At 40.8% G+C, this 19,290-nt stretch overlaps 3 protein-coding genes across 4 annotated transcripts; 2 read left to right on the top strand and 1 right to left on the bottom strand.

Annotated features, from left to right (window-relative positions):
- The first annotated feature begins 41 nt into the window (after positions 1-41).
- micos10 (mitochondrial contact site and cristae organizing system subunit 10) lies at positions 42-1,654 on the top strand. Its single transcript, XM_088399816.1, has 4 exons — positions 42-308; positions 956-1,003; positions 1,086-1,186; positions 1,451-1,654. Exons 1-4 carry the CDS (start codon positions 245-247, stop codon positions 1,457-1,459), a joined length of 222 nt encoding a protein of 73 aa, XP_088255942.1. The 5' UTR covers positions 42-244; the 3' UTR covers positions 1,460-1,654.
- A 1,079-nt stretch (positions 1,655-2,733) lies between these two features.
- Positions 2,734-8,212, top strand: htr6 (5-hydroxytryptamine (serotonin) receptor 6). Its single transcript, XM_088370052.1, has 3 exons — positions 2,734-4,123; positions 5,364-5,498; positions 7,147-8,212. The coding sequence occupies exons 1-3, from the start codon at positions 3,233-3,235 to the stop codon at positions 7,501-7,503; spliced, it is 1,383 nt and encodes a 460-aa protein (XP_088226178.1). The 5' UTR covers positions 2,734-3,232; the 3' UTR covers positions 7,504-8,212.
- On the bottom strand, positions 7,658-17,732 carry tmco4 (transmembrane and coiled-coil domains 4). 2 transcript variants are annotated; one of them, XM_088370050.1, is made up of 14 exons: positions 17,237-17,732; positions 15,493-15,643; positions 15,213-15,387; positions 15,069-15,096; positions 14,621-14,750; positions 14,393-14,490; positions 14,050-14,193; positions 13,817-13,936; positions 13,061-13,225; positions 12,406-12,542; positions 12,167-12,251; positions 11,434-11,551; positions 11,180-11,297; positions 7,658-9,507 (listed from the first exon to the last, which is right to left on the bottom strand). In XM_088370050.1, exons 2-14 carry the CDS (start codon positions 15,570-15,572, stop codon positions 9,031-9,033), a joined length of 1,875 nt encoding a protein of 624 aa, XP_088226176.1. In that variant the 5' UTR covers positions 15,573-15,643; positions 17,237-17,732; the 3' UTR covers positions 7,658-9,030. The 2 variants fall into 2 exon arrangements, with proteins under 2 accessions (XP_088226176.1, XP_088226175.1); XM_088370049.1 differs by lacking the exon at positions 17,237-17,732 and adding an exon at positions 16,138-16,437.
- Positions 17,733-19,290: the final 1,558 nt, after the last annotated feature.

Raw genomic sequence — 19,290 nt, forward strand, 5'->3', positions numbered from 1 at the left:
AATGTTTCCTTAGCAGGTCTTTTGGCATCGCAGTTTCGTTACACTTTGGACGCAATTTCAGTTTGGTCTTTTTTTTCTACGGTCCACATAAGTTCAAGCTTTTTCCGGCCTGACGTTGCATCCACCTTTTTTTTCTAGCACCCGCGCGCGTTATTTTTGTACTCCTATTATTTCCGACGGCAATTGAAAGCACCACGAGTCAGCTTTTGACACTAGGAGCCTGCTTCAAGCTAAAAAGCTCAGCATGTCTGAGAAGGAGCTGGGGAAAAAGTGGGACCGATGCCTTGCGGATGGTGTCATAAAGCTTGGTAAATATTCCCAAGTTTCTCCGTGTTTGCTGTAATCATAGCAAGGATGCGGAACAGCATGAGCTTTTAAAGCAGCAGTTGTCATTGAGTGGTGCGGTAGCTAACTAGCTAGCGAAGGGCAAGCCAATGACCACATAATGTTGTGGGTTTGTTTTTTTTACACGTACGTACAACACATCGGAACTTTTCGACACGAATAAAATATCAGAACCTTAACTCGAATGGTGGATCTTTCGTTCACAGCGTTTGAAGTTAAAATAAGCGGCATTTTAACACTGTAGGTGTTGTTTGGTTTTCATATAATACCTGGCTTTGACCTTAGTCATTCTGAGGCACCATGATGCTTTTAAACTGGACATTTTATTTGTGAAGGTTGAGAGAGTCCGAGTACAATAGCATTTTTGCCCTAAAATTTATTTATTTATTTATTTATTTATTTATTTATTTATTTATTTATTTAAATTGCTTGTTGTAGTGGTCATTATTATTGGAGAGCATAAAGTCTTCAAAATGCTACATAAACGCTGTGGTTGTTGAACATGATGTACTGCAGCAAATCCCAATACAATGAAAATCATTTAAGTGTTGCTCTCTGGAGGTCATATATGACATAGGGTGTTTATTATAATCTTGCTTTGTTTCCATAGGCACAGGTCTGAGCTTGGGAATTGTGTTTTCTGTCATCTTCTTCAAAAGTGAGTTACATTTTGTTGCTGCTCCACCTCGTGAACAGACAAGCATCTGATGCTGCACACAATGTTTTGTCTCTAATTCAAGGGCATACATGGCCTATTACGCTTGGCTCGGGGATGGGCCTTGGCATGGCATATGCCAACTGTCAGAATGACCTAAGATTACACTACTTGCTGCATAAAAAGGTAAGTAGGATCTACTCAAATAAAAGCCTCTCTCTGCGCTGCTGCGTTTTACCACTAGGTAGGGCAACTCTACACCTGTTGTGCTTTTATCCACTCGTGTATTGAAACGCACAAAAACCTTCAGATGGTGGACAATGTGACACAGCCACTGATTTCTACTTATTTTTTTAGGGCAATACGGAAAAAAAATTCTCATGAGCCATGGCGCATTTGTACATTTGTTTTTGGTTTTTAACCAATGTCCTTTTTTTACTTTTTCAACAGGACCAGTAATTTCAAGTCATCAAAGAGCTTTTTTTTTTTTTTTTTAAACATCTTTTGTTTTGCTTCTGTGGGAGTCATCGTTTGCACTGTCCTCCTATTAAGACACCCATGTCTCCTTATTGGAAAACCCTTTCCCTGTGTGGCTCTGTATTACATATGCCTGATCAGGATCTGTTTATGTAATAAAATGAGTATGAAACACAATGTGAAGGTTGTGTTATTTTCACACAAATTCTAGTGAAACAAATGGATTAAATCCACAGATTTAAAAGATTGGTTCTCAATTTACAGTCGATTATGTCAGATGGTTGGTCACAATCGTCGCAATTTTGAATTTCAATCCATTTTCTATAGCATTAATTAAAGCCTCACCAGGAGCTCAAGTCTCTCTCGATTACCTTTGTGGTGAAATGACTTTCCAGACAAATAATTGTCTATACTTGATTTGACTGCTACTTTTTTAATACCGATACAATACGCTATTAGCACTTAGTACAAATATTTTAGACGGCTAGTTTCTGACACCTAGTGGTTAGCACTGCAAATGACAAAGTAAAATAGAAACTAGATTAGCCTTAAATGCCACTTTGCCTCTGTTATTTAGAATAATGTCAACAAAAGGTTGTCTATGAAGTTCTTGAGAAGAAACAAGTCTGCTTATAAATAAAACCACAAGGTAACGTACTCCAACGCATAGATACTATATTATGGTCTAGATCTGAAATATGAAATTAAAGGCCAAGACCGTTCGCTAGTCAAGGACAGGGCACTTATCTAGACACAATCATTCACTCTCACATGAACAACCTCATAGAGTGGGAACTGAACCCACGCTGCCTGCACAAGTCAAGAAAATGCACCACTCGGCCATCAGTGACCAATAATAAAATATGAGTGCCAATCAAAACATTTATGAAAAGCCTCCATTTTTTATGCAGCTCCTTTATTGGATATGATTCTACATTGCACATATTATCTCTATAAATCAGTGAAGCACGTCAAAGGACAGAGTAGATAAGGATTCCAGTAAAAGCTTCCTTGCAAAAATCTCAGCATGCGCAAGCCAATTCATCTAAACCCACCTTTTAAACGACTCACTTTACAGATGAATCTTTTTACTCATAAAGCATTAAAACTTTCCCTCTGGGTACAAAATGCCATGGCCAAGCGTGGAGCACAGCCACCCACACCGACACCATTAGTATGTCTTGGCTGTGATTGTGCATGCTTATGCATTAACAGCCCCAACGCTTTGACACACTCCTTCTCAGAATCTGTTCGCCTTGAAGGGGAGGCGCGCTGGAGTGGCCGACACGGGGATTAAGGAGAGCGAGAGACTCTAAACGCAGCGTTGCAAGGACCGTGACACCTATGCACCTCCTTAAAAATGGATTTTACCTCGCTTTTTTTGCTTCCCTGTTGCGTCTCCCGGAATAGAAAGAAGTGCAGGCAGAGTACAAGCTCAGCGCAGACTTGTGAGCTGAGGTGGAATTTGTAAGAATCTCTTTTTTTGCTCTCTCATATTCTTGAATGACGCTTAACTTTTGGATTCTCATGGCCATTGAGTGGCTCATTCATGCTCTTCGCTGGGGACGGATGGAGTGATGATAAATGAGACAGTTTGAAATTTTGTGAAAACAACTCTAGGACATAAGGACACATCTCCACAGGCAGATGTTTCACTTCTGGATCTTCATCTAGTTAACCCGCTTTGTGAGTGGTTGGTTTCCAAAGAGACAGCAGAATCCGGAGCTACTTTTCATTTACTTAGCAACCGGCACCATGCCCGCCGGCTCTGGATCTTTTAGGAGCTACAACGGCAGCTTTGCGACCAACAGCGCTTGGAACATTAGTGGCGGCGGTCCCTGGTTGCTCGCCTTCCTGCTGAGTGTCATCATCCTCGTCACCGTGTGCGGCAACGTGTTGCTGATCGTCTTGGTTTTTGCTCACCGCTCTCTCCGGTGCACCTCTAACTGCTTCTTAGTGTCCCTTTTCCTGTCTGACCTGATGGTGGCGGTGGTGGTCATGCCCCCCGCCATGCTCAATGTGCTGTGCGGGGCCTGGGTGCTCTGGCCGGCTTTCTGCCCTGTGTGGCTCTGCTTTGACGTCATGTGCTGCAGCGCCTCCATTCTCAACCTGTGCGTGATCAGTTTGGACCGCTACCTCTTCATCATCTCGCCACTGCGCTACAAGCAGAGGATGACCCTGCCTCGGGCGCTGCTGCTGGTCGGAGCGGCTTGGGGGTTGGCGGCGCTCGCCTCCTTCCTGCCCATTGAGATGAAGTGGCACAGTTTAGGCCATCTGACCGGGCAGCCTTTGGGTCCAGGAGGCCAAAGCACCAACATCAGCTCCTACTCGGACTTGCTGTACCCGGCGTCCTACTTCCAGTTCCACGGCCTTTATTTTCAGTGCCGCCTGCAGGTCACCTTGCCCTTCGCTCTGGTGGCGTCCTTTCTCACCTTCTTTTTGCCCTCTAGTGCCATCTGCTTCACCTACTGTCGAATTCTTCTGGCGGCTCGTAGGCAAGCCAAGAGGGTCGCGGCCCTGAGCCACCCGCCGCACCCTCATCCCTCTCTTGGCGAACCATCTCGGCCTCCTTCACTCGGTGATGGAGCCCACCAAGATGGAGATGACTGCAGTCATCAGGAAGCCCCGGTACCACAGAATGCGCCGGTAAGTAAGGGTGCACTCACAATAGTCTCAATTTTCCAATAATGAGCACATGTTGTGCAATTTTCCGATTGGGTTACATGAGTCTATCATGCTTGATTACTCCCAAAAAATCTATGAGGACAAGCGTGCTTCAACAAGATATAGATTGAAAAGAGGTCAAAGAGGCCCAGAACGCTACAACAACCAGATGTACATTTGGGTACCAAGAGAAGTCAAATATTGCGCAACCTGTCAAGAGATTATCATCAACCCATCCAGAACCGCATTTTTTGACGCGCAACCACTTTGAAAAAATGTTCCCACCTTGGCATGGATACAAAGACACTTTGAAATTGAAACAAAATTTATGTAATCAATGATTTTTCTCTCCAATTTATTTGGGGCGAGCCCATCTGCTGTCTCATACTACATCTTTGTAGAGATGTAGAAACGGTTGCGTGGTTCCAAGAGAGTGGAGCTAGGCATACAAATCCATTGACTATCCCTTCAATTGTTATATTTGTTTGCAACTTTTAGGTTTGCATTCATTGTTCCCAGCTTCTGTTATTACTGTAGGCGGGATGACAATATTTCAATTAATTATATAGAAGTGTGACATAATAGTGGCCCGATAGTAGTTCACCAGTGAAAGAAGCTAAAAAAAAATGACATGCGAAAGTGCAAGATAGAAGTTCAGCGGGTTGAGCTCCATTTCAAATTTTTGGCGGTTAGTAAAGCCATTGTGACTTACTTTGGTACCTTTGATAAAACAATGCAAAAATAAAGCCTGAACTGAACCCAGAGAGTGGTGCTTGGTGGTACCATGGAGTGGAGTGCAAAATATGTACCTACAAGTCTCCAATAGCCAGAGTAATGACAAAAATGAAAAGCTGATCCTGTTCCAAAGCAATGCAAAAATGCTTTCACACATGTAGGATTGGAGGAGGGTGCAAAAGAAGAAAAAACCCTGCAAAATTTACTGTGCAACAAACAAAATGGCAGTTTTTTTTCTCTGACATATTACACTCTATACCACTTAGATTTATGGATAAAATGTCAACCTAAAAGCAACAGGTGGATAGTGGGAGGTAGCATTAATAAACAACTTAAACATCAAATTTGTTATGAAAATTCATACGATGCATTGCATTTTTATAACTTTTTTTTTTTGATACGTAAATGATGATTCCTTAATACTTAATTGAGACTATACTTTGTGCAAATTAAGGTGACGTATATTTAATTTCACTTGTGACTTTAGCCATCAGTGAACAGTGAGCGCCATCTGGCTCACAGGCAGGGTCGGAGGGCACTGAAGGCCAGCCTGACGCTTGGCGTTCTTCTGGGACTCTTCTTCTGCACTTGGCTACCCTTTTTTATCATCAACATGGCTCAGGTCAGTAAAGTACACTTGCTTCCCGCGTCGTGTGCAAATGAAAAATTAATGCTGGGTGATAAACGTTGGCACATCATAGTGCTCCCCATATGCTTCTCAATGACACTCTGCATCAGAGCAATCTGATTGGACTATTAGTGAGTACTTTTATGCAATGTCAGGGGAGGATGTCATTTCCAAAATTGCCATTTTCTTTTTTATGTGATGTTGTCACATGCAGAGGTTTAGGCACAAAGGAAAAGTACAGGTGCTTAAAAATGCCAAATCCTTACCAAAAAGTGGTGATTTCCCCAATTCACTCATCTTGGAGCATTCGTCGTCTCGAAGCACCAGCCCTGCCTGATCCAAGAAAAAGACAGGATCCTCACTTTGTGACATTATAAAGTGAGGACCCGGTGGTTGTTACTAAAGGCAACACAAAATCCTAAATGTAAACGCTTGTCTCCCGGCAATAAAATGACTCGTCTGTCTGATACTCTTTAAGAAGCGACAGCAGCAGTCTGTGGTGTCCTTCTGAGTCAGAGGTTTTGTCACTTCTCTCAAATGAATATGGATGGGTGACCATTTCAGTGTTAAATACATGCACAAGCAAGAAGCTAAGAACGTTGGCTACCGCTCTGTTTTTGTATTTGCCAGCCTTGGCGTCAAATCGTCGTTATCCAACAGAGGATGACATGCATGGATTGGCATTTCAGCTGTGCGTCTGACTCATTTCAGAATCAAGAAAAATAACACTTTGTCGCCACCACTTATGCTTGTTATTCATCTTCACTTGTTGATTTTCATGGCCATGACAGTTCAAAGCGGCTCCATCTAAACGGTGGATCACATTTATGCTGTTTTTCAAGCTTTTGATGCTCCAGACATTTCAAACTCCCCAGCCCAAAACGGCACCACACAGAGCAGACTGTGCCTGTGCTCATCTTCCTTCTCACACTCAATGTGGTGTGTGAAACACACACACGCACACATACACACATAGGCCTCTCTTTTTTTGTTTCACTGCCCCCCCGCCATGTCATCTTGATGATATTGGAAGCTGTCCTCTAGCAGCTGTCTCTTTTACAAGTCCTCTCTAATTTGACTGTTTATGCACTAACAGGCTCACTCAAATGTGCGCACTCTTTTTCAGAGGAAAATGTTTTGTTAGGCCACAAATCCAATTTAAACTGTCATTTTTAATTTGTTCTAGCAATATTTGAATTTTTCACAAGAACTTTACAGGATACTCAAGGAAGTCAACCCAAATGTTTTCTCTGTAATGATATGTTCTGTTTTGGGGCTGAGTTCTCCTTTAAATTTGGAGGGTAAGGGGAAAAAAAAAACATTAAACTATATTTTCAAAGCATTTATTGTAGTTTTTTTCTCCAAAGAAATATTTTTGTGGGTATACACAATTTTTAAATCATCACCACAGAATAATAAAATCCTGTTAAAAACACTACCACTACTGTGACTCACAATCCCCTTGTGGTACAAAATTACATTAGATAAAATAGATAAAGCTATAGAACAATAGTTTCTCAGAACTCAAATGTGTAACAACAGCATCAGTCCGGTCACATCAAAGCGTAAAATTTAATTGTTGAGCATGATCACTGCATTTGAAGAAGGGGTGAACTCAGTGTCGCTGTTTTCATTTATTCAGGCAGTGTGTGAGTGTGTACCTCTGGCACTCTTTGACGCCATCACGTGGCTGGGCTACTGCAACAGCACCATGAATCCCATCATCTACCCGCTCTTCATGAGGGACTTCAAGCGTGCACTTGGGAAGCTCTTGCCATGTTCCTCCTCGCGGTTGCCGAGACAACACTCACCGGCGGTTTCCCTATCCCTCCGTAACTCGGGAGAACCCAACATTTGCAGCCAGCCCCCGTCCCCTCTGGCCTCGGATGCCACCCCTCCGCCTGCCACCGCTACAGACGCCGTGAATTTTCTGGAAGCTGAGCATGCTGGAAGTGAGCTGCATATTCTTCTTCCCAATCAGGTAGTCCCATTGAATTGAATGACTGAAAGGGTGACCACTAACAAGCTAAGACATTTTGCTAGTCCAATTGTGACCTCTAATGACCTTTACCAGTATAATATTTCCCTGCTACTGTGTATGTTTCTTTCCAAGCGATTGTTCCTCACATGTAGAAAAGAACAAAGACAGTCGCTTACAGTTTTATTTGTAAGCTGTTTATTTAATCGCTGGGAGAAGAGTAACACAAATACACTCAGAGCACACGAAAATGGAAAATACTTTCATGGCCACAGTTCTGATCTAGACACACGCAGACTTGTCGACATCATATCACACCAACCCACCAGTTTTTCTGGACTGCACCCTCCCCACACACACACAATAAACAGCGTTTCACTGCAAACTGCAAATACATTGGACAAAGGTGACAGTAACACCATGAATTCTAAGATAAAAGCATAATTGGACTTTAGTTCTATTTACCAATAAACTGAAATTTAAGTAAAAGGAATGTCATTTTAAACAAGGTTTCAATCAAAAACATACATATTATTTGAAGTTACTTAAAAAATTGTGTCGACTTTACTTCCATTCATCCATTCATTTTCTATACCACGGTTGTCGTCATTTTTCGAAATTTTAGTGGTTAAACAAAACACTTCATTTTCACTTGAAGCTATATATGTTATTGCTGGCTCTTACCATTTCTGGTAGGTTTTCACAAGAATAAAGTACGCAGCATACTGTACTGTATCTTTTTTTTAATTGAACCACAAAAAATGGCATTATTGGCAAGGAAGAAGCGGATTGCCAAACATAGAGGAAATTGACAAGAATTAAAATGAGTCTGTCTATTTTGAGCAATGACAGATGACTGCACCCTTGCATTTTTCACGTTTATTAGCAAGAGGTACATATGAAATTTTGTAGTTTTAAATATCATTGTGAAATACAACATGTACAGTAAACTATCCATATGACTTGGTGGCTTGGCAGTGCCCAGTGGGGTCTTGCTTATGTTTAGCATTATTACATGGAAAAGTGCTTTTTTTTTTTTTTTTTAGTTGGCTGTTGCATTTGCAACATTGCAACGAGGTAAATCTGGAATTGAAACTGAGAATCGCAGTGGCCACTCATAAAAACTAGCGGCGGAACCTACACACTGTGCGACAGTTCAGTCGCGTTAGGCCAAGAGACCGACATGTTCACCGACACTGAGAGGCAAACCTTCAACAAGAAGGTTCACGGTGTCTAATCCCAACTGTATTGCATGTTCTCTCAGTGACCTCCGCCAAGAACATGAGTCATTCGTCAAAGTGATGCCCCAAACACCTCTACCCAGTTATTTCAGTCTGTGACTTGAGATTCACCGAATCAATTCATTGCAAAACCGGTGCCCCTGGATGAGAGCTGGAATGAAACCACCTTGTAGACGTCACTGCCTTCATTTTTGCACAGAATCCATCTCACTTGTCATGAGAAGTCTGTTCAAACTCTGACATTTTTTCAATCACTCTTCAATGCTAAAAAAAAGAGTTGATAAAAATCTTGGATGAAGCAGCCATCTCATTTTTTTGGTCCACTTTGTTCATGACTGTGCTCTGCAGTCCAATACGTATCATCCCAGTTCCAAGAGACGTGTTCATCATCGGGCTCAGGCTCAGGCTCTTCGCTCTCATTAAAAACAGGTCCGTGGTTGGTGGCACTCTCCTGATAGAGAGCTACATTGTTTGTGTGTCTTGGTGGACTTTTTGACTCATTATCATCACAATTCAGGGCGTTCAACAGATCTGAGATATCGGGGACGTCCCAGCCATCGGTAATCACCTTAGTTGAGTCCTCACCAGCGTGTGTCTGGACTGAACTTTGGGTTTTCCGCAACTGCTGCGCGATGTGGCTTTGGTCCATGGTGTCTACTGTGCCCTCAGTAATAGATACAGGTCGAGGAAGCAAGAAAGAGGATCCTGGGACCTCTTTGGTGGGAACTCCCACAGCCACCAAAATGGTGTCCATTTGACGCATGTAGTCTAAGTGACCTTTGACCTGGAGAATATAAAAATACTAAATATGTGTTTAAATTTCTTTGATTCCTTAAATTTTATTTCAAAATTATATTGGTGGGGTATCATTGCGAACATCACGACGTTCCACCACTAGAATAATGTCTTTAAAGTAGGCAAGTGGGGGCACAAATAACAATGTACTGCCTTGAGTTTCTCTTAAAAAGAAAAAATTAACTACCGTAATTTCCAGACTATAAACCGCTACGTTTTGCACAAGCTTTGAACTCTGTGTCTTATCTGTCTAGTGTGTCTTATCTATGGATTTTTTATGATTTTTATGATATTTCAAAATGATTTGTTTTGTTAATACAGGTAATATAAATGAGGACAATTCATTTAAAGTCCGGTGCGTTTTATATATGTATGAACAAAACAGGATTTTCCCTTCCCTGGTGGTGCGGCTTATAGTCAGGAAATTAGGGTATTTGTACGGTCGTTAAAAATACATAACTTTATACTTTCTCTTTTTTTTTTTTTTTTATGTCTAGGTCAGTGTGTGGTTGCATTAGTGTATTATGTCACTGTGGTATTAATATTGAAGTTCATTCACATTTTTTCAAATAAACTGGTGTGGCCATTTTTGCATACTTTGTCAAGGAATATTTTTATGTTTATTTATTATAATTTATATGCTTCATTTGTTTCATTAAGCTATTCATTTTTATTTCATTTTCATTTATACATTATTATTAGTTTGCATCCATTTTATTTGATGAATCGGACAAAGACTTTTCTTCAGTCTCCTCTTAAAATGAAATTTAAGTACAATGCACTTTGGTTCTCTTAAAAGTAGTGCAGTGTGCAGTAATGTACAGTACGGTTCAAGCCCCCCAAAATATTGTCCTTGCATGATACTGTTACTTTGAAACCCTCAATTCAGGCGACCCATTTTTGAGACTAATATATTCCAACAACCTATGTTGAGTGACATATGCAGAATTGCAATCTCTGCAAGACAATTCTGAGAAACAAAACTATTTTATTTCAAACTCAAAGCTGTAATTGGTTGGTTTCCTTCCGCATTGTAGTTTTCTTTTCTAGTTTCCTAGCACTTCCACTCCAAATAATCAGAGGCAAATGTTCTAAGAATCTGATAATGAATAATATTCACAATATAATATGAATAATTTTGATTGATTTGTTTATATTTGTATAATTTATATAAAAGTATTGTAGTTCATTTTCTTCTCTGCAGAAGAAATCTAATGAGCAATAAATGAAAAAGTACATAGAAAAGAATAAACATTCAATCCATTTGGGATTTTGAAAGTTAAATACAAAAAAATGTAAATGTCACTTTATTTTATGAGTGACTGACATTTTTGAAAGACCTTGTGTTAATGCTAATGTTAATGTGTTAATGTTAAATGTAACTTAATTTTATGAGAGTGACTGACATTTTTGAAAGACCTCGCGTTAATGCCACACTCCAAACCAGTTATAATTGATACTGTGTATTATTGTATGATCTTAATGCATTACAAATATGTGTTTAATCAATTTCATCATATTTCTAGTTCCAATGAGATTTAATTGATCATAGGTCAAGGGGTGGACATCGCTGCCATGCATGAATTAGTTGTATGCACTCAAAAGCCTACTAACACATCAGTGACCTTACTTAAGAAAATCAATTAAAAAAAATGACTCACCACAGAGGAGAGGTCTACATTGATAATGCGGCGATCCTGGATGCTGATTGGTTGTAGCCCAGCAACACAGAGCTGAGCAGCTGAGCTTCGGTACAAGAACCCCAGGAGCCAATCCCCTCTGAAATGTGGATGAGGAAGAAAGAAAAATTTAAGTGGGCTATGTAATTAAATCACAACTTTGCTGAGAACACAGCAGCTGTTAAATAGATTGCAGCTTGATACCCAGCATTTCCTTGAATATGTAAAAAGATCACCTGCAGTAGCCATTGACTATTTTTCCAGCCACCACCTTGGTCATTCTCATCCAGGCCTTCTCCGAGCCATCTACAGGAGCCCCGAGCAGGACCACGTCCTCCACAACACCTTCACTACCTGGAAACCCAAAATAAATCACATTGCTGTGATTGTTCCTTTCCAATTATTCATGATAAGTGCCACACTTTTTCAATAGGAGACAGGTCCAGACTGCTGGGAGGCAAGTCTATGTAATAGTCGCCAGGTCGTTGTAACACTAGCAGAATGTGGCTTGGTGTTGATGATTTCCAAAACAAATATAGACTCATCAGACCACAAACAAGTTGAATTTTCTGATGTAGTGATAAAATGTGTTAACTGACAATGGTTTTCTGAAATGCTCCTGAGCCCCCGTGGCAATATCCCTAAGAAAGAGATGCTCATTTTTAAAGCAGTGCATTCATGTTGGTTTTCATCCTTGCCGATTACATGCAGAAATTTCTCTCAATTTTTCCGTATCTTTTGCTGGTCTTATGGACCGCAGATGATGAAATCCTTATATTCCTTGCAATTGTACATTGAAAAAAGCTCTCAAACAGTTGGACTATTTGCACACACTGTTGACAAAGAAATGAACCTCACTCAATCCTTTCAAGCTGAGCCTTTTGGGGAAAGTGCAACAAGCAAGTCAAGCTGAGTAAGTCCCACTCAGTTAAAAAGAGGTTGATTTAAGAAGAAACTTGATTTTCATACCTTGATCGTTAGCGAGCTCTTGAAGACAGAAGTAGATAACTCTGGCCCCAAGACTGAAACCTATCAGACTGACTGGCCGCTTTCCCTTTAAATACAGAGAACCAGATTGGTTGAAACATTATGGATAGAAATAAATGTCTGTGAAGTTCAATCCATCAATTAGAATTTCCTCAGTCTTGTTCTAACGAGATGCTTTTGAACATGGCTTCAGATCGCTGCAAAAAAAAGCACTTCCTTACCTGTTGCCTGCTTCTCAAAACCTGAGCAAGGTGTTTCCCGACCTCAGCCGAACGGTTCAGACAAACACACCAGGGATTGTCGATGACGCTGGCGGCGGCCAGCAAAGAGGCGGGCCATGTCAGAGCTGTAACAATACCTGGACATGGTCGAAACATGTCACTAAGCACCAAATAAGATGTCATATTTATGTTGTTGAATACAGTAGAACTTCGAAGTAAAACGTTCCTTCAAGCTTACTATTTGAAAGTTGATCTAACAATTCTCAGGCTAAATATACCTTGAAGGTTTGAATCCAGTCAGGTGAGATTTCAGTTTACAGAACATCTAAAGCATTGTTTCCCATCCTTTTTTATCAAGCCAAGGAACAAAAATCTTCATTTACTAAATTTACAATTTACAAAAATCTCAAGGGCTCATCACCAAAAAATGTCACAAAAGCAGTGTAAATATACTGAAATAGTGATGATTTTGTCTTAATTTGCTGACATATATACACATAAGTATGTGATAGTTAAGAATGCTGATGTTTACAGTATGATGGTGACAGTTTATCTCATGAATTTATGATTGGTGATTTGATTATTTGCTATGGGAAAATGGTAAAACACACATACGCACACACACATCTAGATGTTTGAGGCAGCCTTCTCCTACCTGAAAGAACGGTGTACTTTAGGGCCTCCTGAGCCATCATGCTAACCAGCCCGTCCAAAAGCGATGTCATGGCTGAGCCCAGATCCCTGAGAAAACGCGACTCCCACACCAAGCAAAACTGCTCCCCGCACTCTCCTAGGCTGCACCAAGGGGCCTGGAACGAGCCTAGATAACAGCAGTTAGCCTCTTATGTCAAGTCGACTGGGTGGCAATTTCAAATAGAGTACCACTTAGCTATTACAAGTCAAGTATGTACTACAAGAAGTGCATTGGTGGGTCAAGATAGCTGATAAATGGATGTCAGAATACAAATTTTGCTATCTTCTACTTGTATCTATTTATTATGCCAACAAGAACGTGTTCATATTCACAAGATAAAGTGATATTCAAGTGGCTACCGTGAAACATTTTCCTTCAGATTTAGAGAATCACACTTTTCAGTGGGGCTGAACAATGTATCAGATTCAAATTGACATTGTAATGTCTGTCAGTCGGTAGGCTTTATTTTTTTAACGTATGTACGTACGTATGTATTCATATTTATTTGTGTACTTTCTAGATAAGTTCAGTGCCACTTTGAAAACCTCTGCTCTGTAACTTCCAGTATCGACAACCACAAAAATACAAATGGCCCTTCATTTTAGTAGGCAGACTATTTAGTCGTTTTAATTGGATCTGCTTAATGTTGTTGTGGCCTTAATCAGTGTGATTGCGTTACTAACTCCAAAAATAAATAATACTATGATTGACACTTACTGTATTTACCAGTGCAGAGCCACCCTGTCACTGTGATGGTAAGGTGAAGATGCTTTCCAGAGCTGAGGGGCAGGAATTCAAACTCCTCTATTGCACCCACACACTTATTCATCTTGTACCCTGAAGAGAAACGTAATGTAAAAACTGAAAACGCACCTCGAATAAGAATAACAATGAGAATAATAATGATTTTGACAAGTTTGAGAGACATTTCTACTCCTCTTTGCACCCACCGGTAAGTCCAGCCCCAGCTGCTCCAAACAGGGAGGCCATAATTGCAATGCCAGTGGCAGAGCCCAGAGCAGCAGCGCCTCCGGCCCCAATCACGGCGCCAGCCCCTGCTGCCACCAGGGGGGCTGCCAGCCCACCAGTCACACCTGGCGAACAACATGCAAAAATAAATTGCCAACCAATATAGTAGACCTCATTAACATTGCTTAGGAACTGTTCATGTTTCCCCATGTAGTAGTGATTGACAGGCGATCTCTCCATTGTGTATCCATCTTCTCACCATAACATGGCTTCAGTTCCCCCAGGCCACGTGATAAACAGCATGAAAAATGAATGGATAATCACCAATTAAAGTTCCACCACCAACTGTTGCTAATCCAATAAGGAAGTAGCGTCTTAATTTTCGTCCCCGTTCTCTTCTACGGCGCCGGGATGACTCCTCCCTGGTAAACACAGCAATAGATCAATCAATCAGCTGTAAACATTACATTGTGCATCGTTGTTAAATTTGACTCTTTATGTGAAGCAAAGGCAGGATTTTGAAAACAGTAAGTCACTTGCTAAGCGTCTTACTCGCTCTCCTCTCCTCCTTCCGTCAGCCTTTCTCCAAGCGTCTCCTCAAACTCTTCCAGCTCTTGTGGAGAGACTCGGAGCAGACAGGTGACATGCCGGATGAGCACCCTCGCTCTGGCATCATAGTGGCCTGACAGCATGAGGGCAAACATTTCACTTTGGCATCAGTCCAATGGGCAGTTTATTACAAGAAAAAAGGAATGAATATATGATTTCAGTAAAAATATGTCTGTAAGACTTGTGTCAAAAGTAAAAGAATACATGAGCTGTCACTCCAAGTCAGTTCTGTCAAGCCCTCATCATTTGCCATTAATGTTAGGAATGATTGTGTTGTGGATTTTATTTCTTAATGTTAACAGTGGTTAACAACATGACCTTTACAATTAATAACTATTTTATGATGGAGATATTTGGACTGTTGAACATACTTGTCAATAAGGGTTCTTACCGTCTTTGACAGAAAAAGACACCAAATCCTGCAATTCACAAATAAATATGTTTAAAGACTAACAAAAATAGAATAGCAAGAATTAAATAGTGTAAAATAACATTTCATATTTGTTTACCTTACTCTAACTTGTATTTGTGATACCTGTATGATGGGCATGGTGCCTTCAGCCAACAGCGATTCAGCTTGCAGGATGGACAGGAAGGTGTCAGAGCCCTCAAAGCCCAGGCCTGACAAAAAGGCTCCCATGACGGGCATCACAGATTCATCCAGGTCCAGCCAGTGGACCAAGCCCTGCAGGTACTGTTCCCTAAACACACTAGCATGGGGGTGGGGGGGATGGAACACATGAACAGGGATAACGCCTTTTGACATTTTTTTGGTTTGGACCTAACTTGATGGTGTCCACTTTTGTTATTGTTACCTGTTTTCATTCCCAGCAAACAGCTGCCCCAGAGAGACACCACATAGTGCAGCATAGGCAAATCGGCCCTGTTCACTCATCTGTCTACTGATAATTCCCTCGGGGCTTTGGTCACAGGAGGCATCTTGTGCCGCTTCTGCGCCCCCTGGATCTGAGGAAATAAACAGTAGGTACTGTCGCGTAATTATTAACTAGATTAGCAATGAGATTCAAATCGTGTAAAAAGTGCATTGATACCCTACAAAATACACTGTGTCAGGAATAGTGTTGGGGAGATTACAGAAACTCAGTTAACCAGAAGATGACATTGTTAAGATAAATTATATTATCATTCTGAATATATACCAGTGGCACATTTTTAAGCAAAGAAGCGTTGTTTCAACAGGCAACCGAAATAGCTTCAATGACCTAGGTTACGATTTCTCCAATGGGCTAACCTGAATTGTAAACGCGATCGCTCTGCAAGTGGAAAACAATGTAAAATACAACTAACTGGAAAAATAAAGGAGTGACAACTTGTTGGCGACAACTCGAGTACACAAGTTAGCGAACATCAAAACAGATGTTACTAGTGATTCTAACGTCAACAGCCTTATTACTTGCTCAACTGTCGGAATATGGAGATTAACAGATTATTTCACATACCAGGATTGAAACTAGCGTCCGCGTTGTTGTGTTTTGCCTCCATTCGTTTACAGATGTCACAATTTACACAGTTGAACTTTAGTTGCCTTCATGGCTTGCGACCAAGCTCGGATATGTCACAAGCCAATACGCCTCCATACGTTCAGACAAAGCACCATTGAACATGTTCATTCAACGGTTTTATTTATAATAAGAATAAAAAATTTAACCTGTTATATTTTTAATGAAATATATATGTTAAAATGATGAATTGTCAAAGTAACGTTAACATTTAAACTCTCGCTGGCAATTTTTAGTGACGTATATTCCACGTGGCCTAAAATTGGGCGGAGAGGAAGCGTTACGTCAGTGGTTGCCAAACTTTTTTTTACTTGTGGAATGACAATATTTACTTATCATCTTGGGGGGAAAACATGTTGCCACGTGACACACGACCTGTTAGTTTTTAACAGAACAAAATAGACAACCCTGAATTGAAATACAATTGTGAAGTTATTTCTATTTGATCATTTCATATTGATACATTTTAAGCTATATTCACTTTAAAATTTAGCCGAGTTGCGTGCAAATATTGTTTTCATTAATAAAATCAATGAAAAATTATTTGCAGATATTCTGTATGATAAAACGGAGTTGAGAATATATATATTTAAATGTTGCTGCGTGGGCACATTTTAATTCCCCTCGGGGTTTGTACACAGATAAACACTTTAATTTCCCTCGTGGTTTGTACACAGATACTCAGGTGGGAAAAACGAACAACTTTTTTTTTGTTTTTTTTTCATCTTCATCCGAACCGCTTCATAGCGAGTCAAATTCTGACAAAACAACTAGTATCACTGTTGACCAACAGGGGGCAGTTTCAACCTGCAGATCTTAATGTCCTCAAAGTCCAAAGTCAATGTCGTGTACCTAGTAAATACAGAACAGTACAATACTGCACTGTCTACCCTGGGCCTTGCTTCCCATCCATTCGACAGTTTAATGGGGATAAGATCTGAATCTTGTCTATAAACAAAAAAGAGTGAAGGTGACAGGCAGTAAAGGTCATGTGGAACAACTATGTATTGAGAGCACTTTGTCAAAATAATATCCTTACCTTGTCACTGAAGAATTCCCAGAACCACATGTGCGGTTTGTGTATCTCAGAAAGGCATCCTGTTTATGTTTCAACTGAACAATCTGAAATAGATCAAAACTTGAGCAGTTGTAGACCTCCTCATCAGAGATTGCAAATGATACACAGTAGCCTCGGAATCTTTGTCTTGTGATGATTTAGGAATTATACAATACTTAGTAGTACTCATTCAACTAAGCAATGATGATAAGCAGACACAAAATGAACTGGACCCTCAGGCTTGAACTTCTAAAAGAATATAGAAGACATGGAATGTTTAGTTCTTAAGATTATTTAAAAATCACAGTTGACATTAGCATGGATTTCGTCTTTACGAAGAGAAGCATTACAAGCATTTTCTTAGCAAAGATATTTTGACACAGGCTCCCTCTGTCAGTCGCCCTGTCATCCATCGATCTGCACTCCAACCAAAAACGTCTTCTTCCACCACTGCATAATCTCTGCTGGTGTGTGTGCTCAGCCTCAAAATGGATTACTCATTGGTGAACAGACAGCTAGACAGGCTTGGCTCAAACCAGACAAGTTCAAACAAATCCCCCCCTTTTCCTATACCACTAGCAGACAATGACAAGCCTTTTCTCCCGTCACCTTGTCAATCGGCAGAAGTTGTAACCACTTCAACCTTGAGGGTGTGTGTGTATGTGTGTGTACATAAAGCAAAACAGGAAGTTGTGAAGCAAATGACAGGGGCGAGCTAAAAGACTTGCACATGTCTGGAGTGAAAGGCAAGGAAGACTTGATTGGCGGACAATGGGTGGATGACAGGCGGTCGGCTTTAACAGGCCCAATGGAAAGCATGTCATCTTTGTGACAGTTTCAAGGGCATCGGGATGTTCGTCACACCTGGTGAGGCGTTCGGGTGCAAGTTTGAGTTTCAGCCTCACCGTAGGCTCTCCTCTGGTATGTCAGTCAACAATCGAGATTTGACCAGGTGGGGAGATTGTGGCTTTTGTTGCCTTTTCTGTCCGTTTAGGTTAGTGTCGAAAAAGGCGTGGCTTGTCCATACAGTACATTTAATTGGTTAAAAAGCTCCGCCTTTGACTCAACCTGCCCAGACAAATTCCTCCGCAAATGCGCATGTAATTACCAAGTGTACATTTCTAAAAAGAAAAATCAGACTCACATACCACAAAAGTGACTTCAACTACCTTTTGTGTGCATGTGTCGGTCGATGAGGGCTTTGATTCCACAATGTTACATGTGAGGGCTTGTGTGGGGGTTTTGTATGGAGTGTCACTTAGGGTGGAAAGCAGCTGGGGTGCAGTAGAGGGAGTGTGCAGGATGTGAAGCAGCGGTAAGGGCGGCATGAATCACAATATTAAGAATGAATGCACAATGCAGCTGTTATCCTCTGTGGCCTGAATCGCCCCAGAGCATCAGGAACAATCACTTTTAAAAAGATCATAAGAATAACATCATTTTTTTATGCCACCTGTAGAAACAAGTTGCAACATGCTTTAGTGGCCACAAAATCAATGATCCGAAAATTAATTTGTACTAAAACATATTGAATGATGTTTAGCATTTTGTTAAACTCTGTTGAATTAAAAAAAAAACTTTTGCCAGTTGCCCATCCCTGATCTTCACCCATGCATGGCCTAACAGAGCAAAGAGGGTTTCTTTGAGTCCTTGTTTACCATTCAGCACGGTACCAGACTGTGATGACTGAGTGTAAAACTTGCCAGTTAAATCCTACCAAGTGAAGTCAGTTTGCGGCGCTTCCCACAGGCAGCAGGCTGAAGTAGATGAGTCATTGCCGTTGACCTTTCTTCTGTGGTTTCTGAATAAGCAGGACTTCATTATTTTGTGGGTTGCTTGTTCTTATGGGTCAAAGTCCTTTGTGCCATTGAGAACAAGGGAGGGCTTGGGGCACATGGAGGATTTGAATGGGATTTTATTTCCTTTTATATTGTTGAGCTGTAGTCAGTCTGGCAGAATTCACATGGGTGTATCAGTTACTCTGCTGAGGGCTCTTGAAAACAACAAGTCAAGTGTTTCCATGAGACTTTAGGCTC

The sequence above is a fragment of the Syngnathus floridae genome, chromosome 2, assembly GCF_059516105.1.
Source record: "Syngnathus floridae isolate MCC-2025c chromosome 2, RoL_Sflo_1.0, whole genome shotgun sequence".
NCBI classification, from domain to species: Eukaryota; Metazoa; Chordata; class Actinopteri; order Syngnathiformes; family Syngnathidae; genus Syngnathus; species Syngnathus floridae.